This window comes from Oryzias melastigma, linkage group LG11 (assembly GCF_002922805.2).
Source record: "Oryzias melastigma strain HK-1 linkage group LG11, ASM292280v2, whole genome shotgun sequence".
Classification (NCBI taxonomy): domain Eukaryota; kingdom Metazoa; phylum Chordata; class Actinopteri; order Beloniformes; family Adrianichthyidae; genus Oryzias; species Oryzias melastigma.
In genome coordinates, this window is record NC_050522.1 from 8,917,799 (window position 1) to 8,934,449 (window position 16,651).

A 16,651-nucleotide genomic window follows, 5' to 3' on the forward strand; every position below is an offset into this window, starting at 1 on the left:
ATTCACTAAGAGTTTTTTTTTTTGGCTATTTTGGAGTATGGCTAATATTTCAACTACATGCTAGCTGTTTTGGCTAGTTTAGGCTTTTTTCATTTTTGAGGCTGTTTTGGAGTTTGGCTAATATTTCAGCTACATGCTAGTTGTTTTCGCTAATTTACACTTTTTACAGTTTTTAGGCTGTTTTGAAGTTTAGCTAATATTTCAGCCAAATGCTACCTGTTTTGACTAACCTAAGTTTTTTTTTCTTTTAGTTTTTAAGGCTAATTTGGTATTTGGCTAATATTTCAGCTGGCTCTATAGCATTTTCAGCTATTAGCTTCAGTCATTCCAGCTATCAGCTTTAGCGTTTTCAACTATCAACTTCAGCATTTTCAGCTATCTGCACTAGCATCTTCAGTTTGACACACCTGATCTAAATAGACTAAATGATTGATCTTGCAGCTACTATGTTGAGAAGTTCCATTCTGGTTATACATGAAAAACAATGCTCATGTTTTGTTTGTGTGGGTTTTCTTGTGTTTACTGTTCCCGTCATGCCTTTTTACTTGAAAAGTGAGGGGCAGTAGTCACAGCTGCTGTCTGTTGAAGGAGGAAGGACTGTCCAACATTCATGGACTGGAACCAACTTAGGTGTGTTTGTTGCCGGGCTCTGAAAGACCAATTGCTGGAAACAAAAGGGAAGCTGCAAAGTTTTTTAAATGAGTGAGCGGCTCAGTTGATGGCCTTGCTTATTCCAATTAAGGTCTACTAAAATGGTAAAATATGGTATTAAATAATATTGTTGCTATTTTTTTACTTTCTTAAGTTTGAAATCACTTTGACCTGATCAGTCAGAAAATTAACACAATTAATCTAGTTAAAACAATATTAGAACAATTATTTTGTTCTCAATCCCACATCCTCAGAATGTCAAACTTTAAGAATTACAGGAAGCAATAAGTTATGAAAAAAATGATCCTCCACATCAAATGTGATCTAAGTCCCAAAATATGAGTATTTGCCGCTTAAATGTAAATGCTTCTAAAAGTTTGGCACAATCAAGCAACAACACCATCCAGTGACCAACCAAGGTGTTGCAGCAAAAAATCCAACCAGAGCAGAAAAAACAGCCAACTCCCCACGACAAATTTAACGCCCATAATCATGCATCACTGAAAATTAAGCCTTGACCCAAACCACAGAAATTTATTTGGATGCAAAAGCTGATTTATGCAAGGAAAAAAAAGCAATGTGACAGGATGCATATTTACAAAAATCAATGCACGTTAGTAATCACACATTGGCATGGACAGTGTAAACAGGAATTAACTATACATGGAGTTTTGAAAGGTGAAATCAATGGGGAACAAAATCCGAAATATGGCTGTGCTTCCACAATAGGAAGATGTTAAATTCAGTGATGACACTGAAGTCATCAGCTAAAGTAAAGAAACGACAGTGACACACCCTCAGCGGGGTCATTAAAACATGAAAGCACTAAAGTCACTGTGTAGTGGGTTTTGGAACATTGGACATGCTTTATTTCAGAACTTTTCACAATTTATTTAAACATCTCACATATACAAAATAGGTACAATAGACTTCGGGGAGTCATTGTTTCAAAGAGAGAAGAGGCCGCCAAAAACCATTTAGAACTTAGTGAAATTATGTGCTGTCAGTATGAACATTGAGAGCGGGAGTGGAGGACTGAAAAATAACAAAGAACAGACATCAGCTTTTGAAACATTCCACCTGCTTAAAGCGAGGAAGTATCAGCGGGATACAAGCAGGACTCCTCAAAGGTCAATACAAAATAGTACAGCAAAAAAAGTGGTTCGCTCCACAGCTGCATAATAGCACCATAGATCTCTGCTTCAAGTAACCGAGCACCTTCTGAAATGGGACAAATCTTGAAGCATCAAAAGTCTTAACATCTCTGTTGTGGACCCAGCTCTAGTCAATAGTATTTTCTTTACGCACAGGCATGAGGTAGTTCAAACCTTTTTTCTTGGAAATTGTGGTTTTAAACCTCCTCTCTGGAAGATATACAAAGACCACAAAGTGATGCACACTTGAGCATTTTTATTACACTTCTTTTATTTTTTACAAAAGGATGACATGACGTCCCACAACAAGGTGTTTTCCCGCGTCCCTTTGGGTGGCTGTATTAATTTGAATTGCACAAACGCTCCTTTCAGTCCGTTTAGTCCTCGCCGATAGTTGCCCATTTTAAGCAAGTGGATGTGCAGACGGAAATCAGCATTCAGTATTTAAAAAAAAAAAAAAACACAAAAAGACGGGCAGAGATTTGGGGGATTTCTTTTTTTCTTTCTTTCTCTCTTTTTTTTGCTGTTAATTTATCAAAAGTCTATTCATTTGAAACAGACTGGGCCAATGTCCAAACCAAACTCCTGGTCGGCTTCACCAATGTCCAAAGGTGCAATGTCGAGGATGGGGAGGCGAGATGGTTTATTTGTTCTGTACTCAATAACTGTCTTGCTCCATTCACCAGTGTGTCTCTGCAAGAAAGAAAACATATGTAAACAATGTGAAATTGAACTGATTTAATCTGATCCACACATAGCTAAAATAAGCCACAATGAACAGATACTCACAGTGCAGCCGTCCTCCAGCACGGAGAAGGTGAAGCGGCTGTTGCCTTCAGCTCTGAGCTCCACGTCGTTGGAACCCTGGAGCACCACAGCCTTCTTCAGGTTGCCGCTCTCACCATCCATGTAGGCGATGCTGTTCTTGCAGTGGTAGGTGATGTTCTGACTGGCCTGATTGGAAAGCAGGCGCATGAAAGCCAGCTGGGTGGCCATGCTCTGGGGGCTCAGGGTGTCGTCGTTGTAGGCAAACTGTAGGAGGGAGAGAACTGCCGTCAGTTCTGTGGGAAAATGCTTGCAAAACAAGCTCCTTTGTTGCCCCTCTCACCTCGGTACCACCATTGATGGTCTCTCCAAACCAGACGTGTTTCTTGTTCTCGGTGCTTCTGAACCAGTTCTTGCGGGCGATGCTCTCAGGGTGGGAGTAGATGCAGGTCTCACGGGTGGTGAAGTCGCAGAAGACCTTGATGGCGTCATTTATGCAGCCCTGGTTGGGGTCGATCCAGTAGAATCCTGCACATCAAGAAACACCAACACTTAGACTTGTTGTATTGCTTCGACTTGTATTATTGCTTAAAGCATCTCAGATAAAGTCAAACTCACCGCTGCTCCATTCAGGGTGGCCTAGCCTGATGTCACGGCAGGTGCGGGCTGGGTTCTTCCTAGATCCCTCAGGGGTAAGCAGGTTCTCAATCTGGGTGTTGAGTGACTTGATGGTGGCATCAACCTCGTAATCCTTAGCTCTCAAAGCGGGCTGGTCAGCTCTGTACTCATCGTATCCACCAGAGACGTCGTATCCACCGCCGGCAGGGCCAGGAGGTCCGGGGAGACCGGGAGCTCCAGGAGGACCCTAAAGTGGACAAAATAAGGAGTCTGTATGCAGATACAGGCTCAAACTATGCTAGAAATTTCTAAAAAAAACAGAAACTAGAGTTGAACTTACAGCTGGTCCAGAGGTTCCAGGAGGTCCACGAGCACCAGGAGCACCAATAGTACCATGGGCACCAGATCTGCCATCTTTGCCAGGAGGTCCATGAGGTCCAGCAGGTCCCTGAGGAAGAGATTATCACAATACATAAAAAGATTCTGGCGTTTCCAAACATTCATGGATCCCAAGAATGTTGCTTCTAAATTTCAATAAAGTATCTTGAATTTATGTTTTTATGAAAGTGTTGCTGTGAGGACGGAGAAGAATGGATAATAATTTTGTGACATTTAGATGAGAAGCTTAAATAAACTAAAGGAATAAGGGAGTGGCACACTACCTCATGTAATTAGAAACAACAAAGTATTTTTGTACCATTCAATACATGTATGGGAAAAAATAGTTTTTGTGTTTTAGTGTCTCAGAAAAAGCTAGATTTTTCCCGTCATTCATTGAAACATTTCTCGCAAACTACAAACGGTTTATCCATCCATTCTGTTTTGACTCTTATTCCACTCACTCTGGGTCCAGAAAGTCCAGTTGGTCCAGCAGGTCCGCTGTCACCAGCAGGTCCCTGCGGATGAGAAAACACACATCAGTTCTCTGTAAGAAGTGCAAACTTATGGCTTCATTTTGTCTTTGAATGTGCCTTTTGAAGGTGTGCCGACACTTACAGATGGTCCAGGCATTCCCTGGAGACCAGGGTGTCCACGCAGACCCTTCATGCCTCTCTCACCCTTGTCTCCAGCAACTCCCTTCTCACCACGAGGTCCAGCGGGTCCCTACAACAGAACCAGAACACAAACAGAGATGTCACCTTTCTGAACCACAGAAACACAGAGATTTTTTACAACTAAGCCTTTTAATGGTACTTACAGCATTGCCTCTGGCTCCAGCAATACCAGCAGGTCCAACAGGACCAGATGGGCCCTATAGGGACAAAGGAGACGTGAATAAAAGAATGAATGAGGTCATTAGGTAATGCAAATTATGCTACATGAAAATGTTAAAAAAAAGAAAAAATTACAGCTTCTCCACGGCCTCCAGGTCTGCCAGGGGCTCCAGTGGGTCCAGCAGGTCCGGGGGATCCAGCAAGTCCCATTGAGCCAGCAGGTCCGGGCTCTCCACGGTCTCCCTAAGGATTGTGGGTCAGAGAGGACTTTGGTTTATGGGTTTGTCCTGCATATCAAGATATTGAGAGACGGATGTCAGGGTGTTACCTTGAATCCAGCAGCACCAGGACGACCAGGGGGTCCATCGTTACCAGGGTTACCCTGCAGAGACCAGAGAGTTTTAAAGTTTGCGCAAAAGAAAATTATTTTAAGTTTTAGGCAACACAGTTTGCATTGCAGGTGAAAGAAGTGAGTCGAATTTAAAATACTACCACCTTATGTCAAAGTACACAGATACATGTCAGCTAATGGATAAGTAAATTCCAAATTAAGTACAGAAATATATTTTAAAAAATAGGTTTTAAGAAAAGTTTATACAAAGACAGCCATGAAATCAGAGCATCTTTAAGTGACACCAGTTGGCCAATAACGTGAAAATGTATAAGAGAAACAGCACTAAAACGGCTTTATTTGTCAGTTTTCTGTGAATAGGTTTTCTATTACAGTTTCTCAATAAAGCAAACTAGGTATTGTGTTCTATATGTGTACACATTACGTGTACTTTTTGTGCCTGTGGGTACAGCAACTATGTTAAAGCTGGGACAAAGAATCAGATTAGTAAAAACTGGGTATCAAACCTGTGATAGATTTAATTTAATCTCGGTTTAGGAAATATGATTGGCTAAAAAAAAAAAAAACTGACTGTAACTGCTTGGAGGTTTCAAATGAACACATGTAATACTCAGTTATAATTGCTCTGCACTTCTACTATGGACAAGATTAAACTCACATCACGTCCAGCTTCTCCCTGAGGTCCGGTCATGCCAGGCATACCAATGTTGCCAGGAGGACCACGAGGTCCTGAGGAACCTGGAGGTCCAACTCTTCCTGGCTCTCCCTATAAAGTGAGACAGGAAAAGGTGAATTTGACCCTCTGCCATCCACATTATGCACTGGTAGTGTTCAGGATCTCTTTTTTGAACTTTTCTGTTGTCATGGAGATGTTGGGATGCTCCACATCAACTTCTGACTAAAGCAACTGTTTTAAAGTTAGTCACTGACGCACAATGACTAATAGCGCTTACCACAGCACCGGCGGCACCAGGTGTACCACGGTCTCCTCTAGCACCAGACAGACCAACAAATCCTTGAAGTCCAAGAGGACCAGTGGTTCCAGGAGGGCCAGGAGGTCCCTGAAGAAACGAACAAACACTAATGTTAACATTTGCGGTTCGAAGGAAAAGAATCAATACAATTTCAGCAATCCATTATCTCATATCACGCACAGCGGGACCGGACTCTCCAGGGGATCCCTTCTCTCCAGATACACCAGGTGGTCCAACCATTCCTTGCTCACCAGAAGGACCAGCAGGACCAGGGTCACCACGGGGACCACGGGGGCCATCCTTGCCAGAGGGACCAGCAAGACCTGGAGGTCCAACTATACCCTAAAAAAGAAATGAGCAGAACAAGCTCGTTAAAGTATTCAGGAGTGTTAATTAATGACTGCAAATTCAAAAATAGGAACTCACCGCTTGACCAGGAGCACCAACTCTACCAGGAGCACCAGCGAAGCCAGTGAGACCCTGAGAAGAAACACAGTTGATTCAGAGTTCATAAATATGATCTGGTTAGCTGAAACTGTAGGATTGAATAACTGAATTAAGTTGAAAAAAAATATATAATTTCTATCTTTTTTAAAGGAAATGACTTAAAGATTAGCTTTATGTATGGGAATGTATAGGTGAGAGCTGAAGAGGGCTTGAAATGAAAGTTTTTTTGTGTATACTTACAACAGGACCGGTGTCTCCACGAGCACCAGGGGGTCCAGCGGGGCCAGAAGGACCCTAGATACCCAGAAAATTAAAAAAAAAAATTAACAACTCTTATCTCCATAAAGTGTATATATATAGCGACATGAAAAAGGTGAAACAGTCTTCAATTTCAGTCTTTGAAAAATCTCCTTTCTCATCAGATTATATATCTAGTTTGGACTTACAGGAGGTCCAGACTGTCCAGCGGGTCCAGAAGGCCCAGCGGGGCCAGCTTCACCCTTTCCTCCAGCAGGTCCACGCTCTCCTCTTGCTCCAGGCTGACCATCAGCACCCTAAAGAGAGGAGCAACATCAGGTCAAGCACTTCTTTGTCCTACATATTAAGTTAAAATTTATATTTTGATATTTTTTATTATAATGTGGATGTACTTCAACAGGGTCTTACAGGGGGTCCGGAGAATCCAGGAGGTCCAGCAGGTCCGACCTCGCCACGCTCTCCCTACGGACATCAACAAGCCAGTTACCAGGACTGCTTTGATAACCTAAAATAACTGAGTTGATGCTGTTCTGATTGATGTAGTGAAAAATGTGAATAACAAAAAAACTCCAGCAGTTACTTACAGAGGGTCCGCGGGGTCCAGCAGGGCCAGCAGGTCCAAAAGAACCACTCTCACCCTGCAGAGGAATTTAGTGTCTTAATTAAAGGAACCAATTAAAATCCCTGTTCCCAAACACCCAAAACTTCTTTTTAATTTTTTATATTTAATTAAAAAATATGTTTACATTTTAAACTGTTTGCTTAATTCGACTTAATTTAAATTGTTTGGCAATAAGTTTTTACCTAAAGACAACAAAAAAAAGTTCTTAAAATGACCATTAGATGGCAGTGTTGAGACTGAAGCATTACAGGTTTGACGCTATATTTAGTGAAAGTGTCATTTTTTTTAGACAAGCGTCAAAGACTTGACGACTTTTTTTTTGTAGATTTAGGTCACATTTAAATATCGTTTCTGTGATCTACCTTAGTTATAAATAGTGCACAGATTTACCTTATCACCATTGGCTCCATTTGGTCCAGGAGGTCCTGCAGGTCCGGGAAGACCCTGTTTGAGAACAAGGGAGGAAATCAGGAACTCGTAGCACTTCATTTAGCATTTGTTGAACTTTTATAAATATTTTGAAGACATTTTGAGGAGAGTTGAACTTACGCGAGCTCCATCTCTGCCAGAATTTCCATCAGGGCCTTTGTGTCCAGGTTCTCCCTGTGAAATGAAGGGGAAAAAATCGTTTTATGGGCTGTGACAAAATAGAAACAGTGCACACACATCCAAAAAAAAACCACATTCATCTCATAATATGATGATTTTACCTTTTCTCCTTTAGGTCCAGGGGTTCCTGCTGCTCCACGCTCACCAGGCATGCCTCCAGGTCCCTGGTGTCCGGGAGCACCAGCAGCTCCAGCAGCACCAGGCTCTCCCTGGAAAAAGGCCGAGCACAGTTGTTGGACTTTTGCTCCGTTCAACATTGTTTTTGTTAAAACAGTTTTCCTCAGTCACCTTGCCACCATCAGCTCCTGGGGCTCCAGCAGGGCCACGAGGTCCAATTGGTCCCTGAGGGCCAGTAGCTCCTGGACTGCCATTGTTGCCACGCTCTCCCTGAAGGATCACCAATTTATTTAGGACTTACTTATAAATAAAAGTTAATTAAAACTGACTAAACAACTATTTTAAATACATTAAATAGATTTAAAAAAATATGACTTTATTTATTTTAAAAGAAACATGCGCAACTTTGTTTATAATTGAGAGAATGGAGTTACAACATGGACAGGTGATCTCACCTTGGCACCAGCAGGTCCAGAGACTCCCTGATCTCCTGGGATACCCTTCAGACACAAGTGGAGGGTGTTAGAACTTCAATTTTAGACTATTTTAATTCTGCAATTCAGTGATGTAACACTTACTCTTTCTCCAGGCTTGCCTGCCTCTCCAGCTGGTCCAGCAAGTCCAGGCAGACCCTGAAAATGTCAATAGAAAAAAGTCAGTTCTGTGAAGTTGAGAAATCATTCCAGAGAATTCTGTGTTTTTGAGTCAGTAAGAAATAGTATTTATGAATCTCTCAAGGGATACAAGTGCTGCAAATCTTATGGAAAACTATTCAAAATGTCTTGTTTTTATTGAAATAAGTCAGAGATCCAAACCTGGAAACCAGCAGCTCCAGAGGGTCCTTGTTCTCCTTTGTCACCAGGGGCACCCTGCACAGAGAATCCAAAAATAGTAAAAGATCTTACTTTTTTTCAATTAATTTTGATAGAAAATACGAGTCAAGTCAATTACTCACAACAGCTCCAACGGGGCCAGCAGCTCCATTGTTGCCATCAGGACCAGGAGGTCCCTGCAGATAAAAACAGAAGCAGCTGATGAATTGATATGGTCTTCAGTTAAAAATGTTTCAAGTCTTCAAGCTTTGAGATGGGATTTTTTGTGTTCATGATCATTTGACTCACTCTCAGTCCAGTAGGACCGGTGGATCCCCTCTCTCCAGGTTTGCCAGGCTCTCCCTGATGTCAAAGACAGACGGAGCACAGGTTGTGTCAAATTAAAAACTGAATTCCGCTTCAACTGCACATTTTGAAGGTCTCTCTTGAGATCCACTCACAGATGGTCCTTTGGGTCCGGGGAAACCAATGTTTCCAGGCTGGCCTCTTGGTCCAGTTGGGCCTGGAGGTCCAGCACGCCCATCTTGTCCAGCAGGACCCTTGAGAAAGAAGCAAAACACATTCAATTAACCAAATTTTGGGACAGGTAGGAGACATGTATGGGTGAGCTTTTTTAAGAGGTTCACTTACAGCAGGTCCCTCTTTTCCTGGAGGTCCAGAGCTTCCAGGGCTTCCTGGGAGACCCTAAAGAAAACAAAGTTGTTAGCTGTTGGGATCATTTTTGAGAACGAAAGCTCAATGACAGAGTAGCTTTCTGTTACGGCTTTCACTAAGCTGTCAGTTCTATCTTGGAGCAAAACTAAATCAACCACAGTTAAAGACTCACCCTGAGACCAGCTGGGCCAGGCTCACCAGCACGACCAGCATCTCCAGGGGGCCCACGTGGTCCAGCAGAACCAGTGGAGCCACGAGCGCCAGGCATACCCTGAAAGGAAACAAATCAACATAAGAGCGTTTCTCTATTTCACACACTTTGTCTTTGGAGGTCATACTCACAATGGGGCCAGTTCTTCCCTCCGAACCGGGCAGACCACGGCTGCCAGGAGCACCCTAAACCAGACAAACGGGCCTTAGCAATGACCTCCACTTGGACAAGATCAGACAACTATAATCCAAAGAGAATATTTCTCACTCTTGCTCCACGGTTGCCTGCAGTTCCAGTGGCACCAAGCTCACCAGTGGGTCCTCTCTTGCCTTCCTCTCCCTGAGGTCCTGGGGCTCCCTGGGGTCCTGCGTTACCCTGAGTATGGAGGCAGAGGAGTTGAGGGTCACAATTCCTTTTCTTTCCACTTTATGGTTAATTTCCAATAAATATGGAACATACAGGCTCTCCTTTGGGCCCAGTGTCTCCCTTGGTGCCCTGAGGACCAGGATCTCCCTGCAATGCATAAAGAAAGCCTTTATCAAGAGAGAAGTCACATGTTTTGAATGATAGTTTGAAAACAAACAAACAAAATGCTTCTGATGACTTCTTTTGCAATACTTACAGCAAGGCCTCTTGGTCCAGCAGCACCCTGGGGTCCCTGGGGTCCAGGTCCTCCTCTTGCACCAGCAAAGCCAGGAGCTCCACCAGGGCCAGGGGCACCCTAAACAACAAATGAAACACGAGGTCAGCTCTTTTGATCGTTCATACTGCCTGAACTCCATGTTTTAGGAATAGACGGGTTGGTATTTGAATCCGTTGAATTGCTAATCTTAAGGTTTTTGCCTGTTACCGAGTGCTTCTGCACACAGGAAGTGGAACAAACTGAGCAACAAGGTGCTATAAGTTCATGTGAGCTATTTGAATTTTTGATGTCTTGAAGTTAAGTCACTTGGATGAGTCAAAATGTTTCAAGAAGAGAAGACAAAAAGTCAAGTTGTCTTCAAGAATCTTCTCGATGAGAATCTTCATCTAGCTTGTTGTCTTCAGGTAAGTGGAGCCTAATGTTTTCTCTTCCTGCTATCCACATAGTCTTTTACCTTTGTGGTGTTTGGAATCCAGACATGAGTTTTGTGTGTAAAAACCTACTCTAAGTGTGTGATCCTATCATAAAATACAGCAGATACTTACAGCAGCTCCCTTTGCTCCGTTCAGGCCATTGGAACCAGGGTTACCCTGTAAAAAAGTATAACTCAAAGTGAATTTTTGTTTTTTGTCACTGTTTTATGATTATTTTTATATGGATGCAATATGGATATGCATATATGGATACCTATATAGTGCAATTTATCCATTCAAATCTATTGCAATGTATCATTTATTGCAGTATATGGATGCAATAAATATCAATTACAAAAAAAACTTGTCTGTTGATCAAATAAAACAAAACCAAAGACTTCAAATCAGTAACTTTTAGGACAAAGAAGTGAACAGAACAGTTGCATTATGGTCAACTTACAGGGGGGCCGACAGGTCCGACTGCACCATTGGGTCCAGGCTCTCCTCTGTTGCCTTGAGGTCCAGATGGGCCAGTTGCACCAATAGCTCCAACCTCTCCCTGTTATTAAAAGCAACATCATCAAACTGAATCATAGTTGGTCTGAATACTTCATTTGATCATCTTGATATCTGTTTTTTTGAAAGCAACAGGAAGTGACACAACACCCACCTTAGGGCCAGGACCACCAGGGAACCCTGGAGGACCAGCAGCACCCATGGGACCCTGTTTTTTTTTTTAAGAGAAAAAAATGTGTCAGGGTAAAGGTCAAACAAGTCAACGTTAGCTGCACTTTGAAAACTCACAGCGGGACCAGCGGGTCCAACGTTGCCGTCAGCACCACGAGCACCAGCAGGGCCGGCGGGACCGGGACGACCTCTCTCACCAGGCAGACCGCGTTGTCCCTAAAGATGAAACGTTTGATGCCGTTTGGATGCTGTGCTCCTTTTATGTGATCATCCTGTAAAATTAATATCATATAAAAACTTACAGCCAAGCCTGGACTTCCAGAGGCTCCGTGGGCCCCAGGTTCACCCTAGAAGGGAGACAAACATGTATGAAATAACGTACGAGGAGAAAAAAAACATGAAATGTCCAGCAGAATTAGTCTTACTTTAGCACCAGCAGCACCAGGTTCTCCTTTACGTCCATCCAGACCAGTGTAACCCTAAAACACAGAAACATAAACCATCAGATCACAGAAAATAAGAGTATCATAACAATCTATAGAATGAGAAAAATATATAAATCTCCTTTTAGCTTTAGTTCTATACCGGACTTCTGTTTAGAGTCTCCAATGAGGACTCGTTTAAAGCCTTTGCTGTGGTTTTATTGAAAGCTGGCTTCGCAGCACCACACATAAGCAAGCTTTTCCTCCCTGCAATCCAGTCATTTTCAAAACCTAAAAACTTCAAAGGCTGAAAGTTAGCTCTGTAATCAAACAGATCGTTGCTCTTAGCGGGAATCTACCCTCAACACAGCAGGCCGCAATCTGCTCTGCTTCAGAGCACGCTGGCGGCAATGGGGAGCTGTAAAAATCAAAAGCTTGGACACTCACTCTGTGTCCCTTCATTCCTGGAAGTCCAGGGGTTCCGGGGAATCCGCGAGCTCCCTAAAAACGAGTTACAGAGGTGCGTTAGCCGTCAGCCGCTTTGTACCACAATCCCTGCTTTGATGGGGGCGTCTTACCTGAGGGCCAGGGGCGCCCCTGTCGCCAGGCTTGCCAGGTCTGCCGTTGTTACCCTACGAAACAACAGAGATGATATTTGAGCACCAAGAAACTACAAACAGGAGATGGGAATAATTCGTACTTACATCTTCTCCAGCTTTGCCAGGAGGTCCAGGGGGGCCACGGGGACCAAGAGCGCCCTGAGAAGGATAGCTTCAGTTTTAACATCTAACAAGTCTGGATTGCATTTAATGTCATCTCAACTTCTTTGTCTTCTGAGAATCACTAGGAGGGTGAACTCACAGCTTGTCCGGGCTCTCCAGGCTCGCCAGGGTGTCCTGTGTGTCCCTGAGGTCCCTGAAATGTGGAAACAATCAATATTTAGTTGAAATATTTTAACGTTTATTATAATACAAGTTAGTTCTGAACTTACAGGGGGTCCGGGAAGTCCTGGGGGTCCTCTGGGACCCATCAAGCCCTGAAAAGAAGAAATCCCAAATAAGTCAAAATAAAACTCGGATGGTGAAACAATCAGAAATGTCAGATATGTGTGGATTTGGAGAGTATTTTAGTTTGGGAAATTGGGTCTGATTTTGTTATTGCGCAGGGAGACAGAGGCCGGTCCTCACCATGGGTCCAGGGCCGGGATCAGGGGCTTTCGCACCATCATACTGAGCAGCAAAGTTCTGGTAGAAAGACAAGAATGATACACAGATGAAATGAGGGAACCGAACAGAGGAGGCTGTAAATAAATGACAGTACAGCTTCTACAACATCAAAAGCTTATGTGAAGATTTTTTTGTTCAGGATTTGACGGCGGTTACTCGTTGCTTTGGTGAACTCCAGCCATCAAACATATTTTGTGCTTAATTAGCTTGACTGTTATTTTTTCAAGTAAGCTTAGCCAAAAAAAAAGGCATTTTTGAACCTGTGTGTCACTATTTTCAAACTTACTCCTCCGAGTCCAGAAGGTCCAGGGGGTCCAGGGGGGCCAGGAGGGCCAGGGAGTCCGGGCTTGCCATCTTTTCCATTTGGGCCTGAAGGACCCTTAAAAAAGACATGCCGAAAAAATGAGAACCCTGAAGGTATCCTTAAAAAAAAAATCACAAATATATAATTTGTGGGGGGTAAATTGTAGCAAAAAGTAAGTAAAAATTGTTTAAAACATGGGTTCCCATGTGGAGTTTATCATCAGGAGTAATGTAAACAAGGGGGCGTGGCTTAGTGAGGTTAATGGGTCAATTGACGTCAACAAAAAAAAGTTGCTAGAAGTCTGAACTTTAGCTGACACGTGTTTTCAGATCAAAGCGCCGGCTCGGCTTACCCTGTCACCTCGAGGTCCTTTGTCTCCCATGGGGCCCTGCAACACAAAACACACACATACAGTCACAACACACAGCAGATGGCTCGGGTTATTGGTTTGCAGCTTAGCAGAAGACACTTGCTGTTTTTACAAGATGGCCTCATAGTTTCTTTTAAAACTGAAGAAATACCTGAGATGTTAAAAACAGCTAAAACCACTAAATTGTCACTATTCTTTTCTTCTGTGACCAGCTTTGGAAATATAGAAATATAGAAGTCTTTGTAAAAAAATTAAGAAATAGGATGTTTGTTGGAAAGATCATCACAAAAGCAACAATTTAAAGAATCTAGAGATGATTAAAGTCCTCATGTGACACAAAATTATGTATTTTAATGATGCAAGAGGTGCAAAAAATCATTTTAATCTCAGTTAAAAGCAGAGTGTTTCAGTCAACTTATATTTGAATTTTTTATGTCTGTGTTTTGCAAAATTATCTAAATATATGACTGATCTGAGACCAGATTTTTTAAATATTTTTTGGTGAAGCGAGGACAGTAGAGGAAAGCCAAACCGACCCAGAATCAGCCGTCCGGCTGATTCTGGGTCGGTTTGGCTTCCCTCTCTACTGTCCTCAGAAAGGATCCTTTGTGTGCCAGGGCCCACGGGGGCCTCTGCACCAGGGTTTTAGCTTTCACGGACACACACTCCAGCCAATAGGACCCCTCACCTATGCGTGCACAGGAAGGGTAAAACTTTGCTCAAGTTGAAAATGAAACACTCTGGCTGAGATTGGAGTCGTCAGCGACCCTCTGACTGACATCTTTTGGAGGGAGGCTTCTAAGAACGGTAAAAGCTTCTCTCTTTTTTTATCGTTTTATAGTTGCATGCATGTGTACTGACCGTAACTGCAGCATTGTGGAGATGAGGAGGCAGAGGAGGGCAGGGAAAGAGAAAGAAAGAAAGAAATACCTCGTTAGATTTAACAGTCGGGGTTAATATCTGGAAAGAAGTCAAACAATTTCCAATTTTTCGAGAGTTTTCTTGATTTTCTGTATGTTTTTTAACAAACAAAATAAATCAAAACAGAAAAAGTAAATATTCCAACGTTCACAGTTTGGAAATATTGAACCATGTCATATTTTAGCAGATACTCTTAAGCTGACACTAACAAGCTTCGCAACTCCTGTTCTGTCATTTGCTAAAACTGAATTTCTGTCCAACATGTCTCAGCCCAGCTTGAAGTTATTGCTCAGGGCCATGTGTATTCTTCTGCACGGTAACTTTGGTCAGAGCGCCTGACTCTGCAGTGGATCGCAGCGTTGCAGCATTCCAAATCTTAAGTCTCCATCTGCTAACAGGCCTCGACAGGTACCTCATGCCCCTGGGACTCGAATAGTCAGCTACTATAAACAAAACTGTGATTTCCCCATTTAGAGAAAAATGATTTTTTTTCTGGGCAGTAATTCTGTTGTCTGGTTTCCACAGATGGATAAACTTCATCTCCCATCTGGACTGTTGCAGACACTGTCCTGGAGGACTCTGGACCTGCAGCTGGGACCTCCCCATGAACTCTCACTTGTAGTGTGCCATCTAGTCCACAAGGTGGTGCCCTTTCATATCCTATCTTTTGGCTTTAAATATACTTTTTTGTTCTTTTTAGCTTATAAAATACTTTAGATTTAATTTAATGATGATTTTAAAGTTAAAAAAGCCACAAAAATGTAATTAGAGGACATTCAAATGTCTAAATATTTTTTTTTAATTTACTGATATATTTATAGTATTAAATGAAAGAAATACAAAATTGAATATTGTTAAAATATGTTTAAAAAGTAAAGAAAAACGAGTCTACTAAGGACAGAATCTAAAATGGTGCCAAGTTGATGTTCGAACTTATAGCCACCAGGGGGCGACATCACAGTTTCCTATAATAAAACTCCATTCTTTGGACGTCTGGATGGAACAATGCGTCCAACGCCCCACACAACTTTTCCAAAAGAAAAAAAAATCCTCGTTCTTAAAGAAAATCCCAACCTGTCCTAAGAAAACTACCCAGAATGCGTCAGTAACAGGATCAACGTCTCACTGAGAGCGTTTTCCTTCCCCAGCAGCTTCTCTCTCGGCATCTATTCATGGTTGTATCCTTTGAAAGAAAAAAAGTGAATAATCCTCTGCATGAACTTGGTCCACTGAGTTTTATTGAGAGGCACTTAAAGCCTTCTTCATGTCCAGAGTCCAAAAGAGCCAAAATCCTCAAGCTGTCGCAAAAAATAAGAAGGAAAAAAAGAAAAATCCATCAGAGAAAAAGACATTTGGACTTACATTGACATGATGTTAGGTATGAAGTTACTGCAAGCAGCAACAGAATCCGGGTATCCACAAAGCTGAGCATGTCTATGCAGACATGCAGACTCCTTGTGCCGCTGAGCCCCTGTATCTAAACCACCTTCAAGCAGGCATACAGTTGTGGTGACACGAGTTACTCCAAACTAAGCAGAAACCTGCTGCCGTGATGCTAGAATAATAAAGTTCTATCAGGCCTATTTATACGGCAGGAGGATCCCTGGTCTGCGTGTCAAAAGTCAGCCCACCGACCAATGAGGGAGGAGAAACCCAATCTGACTCCCATCCCTCCGCAGCTCGGAGGCAGTCATGTGGTCCTGCGTCTCCTCTCTCCACCAGGACGCGTTTGGCAAAGCTTTTGGCGATGATGACGAGTGCAACGTTTTAATTAGATCCATTCTTTTTGAGGACGTGGACAGCGTCGAGCTTTAAAAGGAAGATGAAGGCCTACTTTACCCCCCTTTCTGTGCGCTGCCGTCAGTCTGGATGGAGTGCCGTGGCTGAGGCGTGCGTAAAAAGCGTTGCCGCACTTTTACGCACGACGATGGGCTTTATTGGGGAACAGGGAGGATGGCATCTTTTTTGTGTCCGTGTGGGAATTAATGGAAAGCTCCGACATAGTGGGTTGTTTAAAGTTTAGCGCGCCTTAGTGGACTTATGCATAGAAAAAGACAATGCGCAAAACTTTACCGGAAAACGTGAAATCTGAAGCGATTTTCCATTTTACTGGAAGACATTTCAGAGACATTTTCTCACTTTTGGGACGCGTGCATCAGTCAAGAATCCATATTTATTCAGGTTTT

At 42.7% G+C, this 16,651-nt stretch overlaps 1 protein-coding gene across 1 annotated transcript; it reads right to left on the reverse strand.

The window, feature by feature from the left end:
• Positions 1-1,171: 1,171 nt before the first annotated feature.
• col1a2 (collagen, type I, alpha 2) lies at positions 1,172-16,126 on the reverse strand. Its single transcript, XM_024298680.2, has 50 exons — positions 15,828-16,126; positions 14,406-14,410; positions 13,527-13,562; positions 13,157-13,249; positions 12,832-12,888; positions 12,636-12,680; positions 12,506-12,559; positions 12,349-12,402; positions 12,223-12,276; positions 12,092-12,145; positions 11,648-11,701; positions 11,525-11,569; positions 11,340-11,438; positions 11,206-11,259; positions 10,996-11,094; positions 10,668-10,712; positions 10,102-10,200; positions 9,939-9,992; positions 9,747-9,854; positions 9,611-9,664; positions 9,441-9,539; positions 9,245-9,298; positions 9,055-9,153; positions 8,903-8,956; positions 8,737-8,790; positions 8,597-8,650; positions 8,360-8,413; positions 8,237-8,281; positions 7,953-8,051; positions 7,766-7,873; positions 7,605-7,658; positions 7,446-7,499; positions 7,018-7,071; positions 6,842-6,895; positions 6,622-6,729; positions 6,416-6,469; positions 6,155-6,208; positions 5,909-6,070; positions 5,708-5,815; positions 5,413-5,520; positions 4,731-4,784; positions 4,538-4,645; positions 4,387-4,440; positions 4,185-4,292; positions 4,031-4,084; positions 3,529-3,636; positions 3,189-3,435; positions 2,914-3,098; positions 2,595-2,837; positions 1,172-2,498 (listed from the first exon to the last, which is right to left on the reverse strand). The coding sequence occupies exons 1-50, from the start codon at positions 15,895-15,897 to the stop codon at positions 2,352-2,354; spliced, it is 4,071 nt and encodes a 1,356-aa protein (XP_024154448.1). The 5' UTR covers positions 15,898-16,126; the 3' UTR covers positions 1,172-2,351.
• Positions 16,127-16,651: the final 525 nt, after the last annotated feature.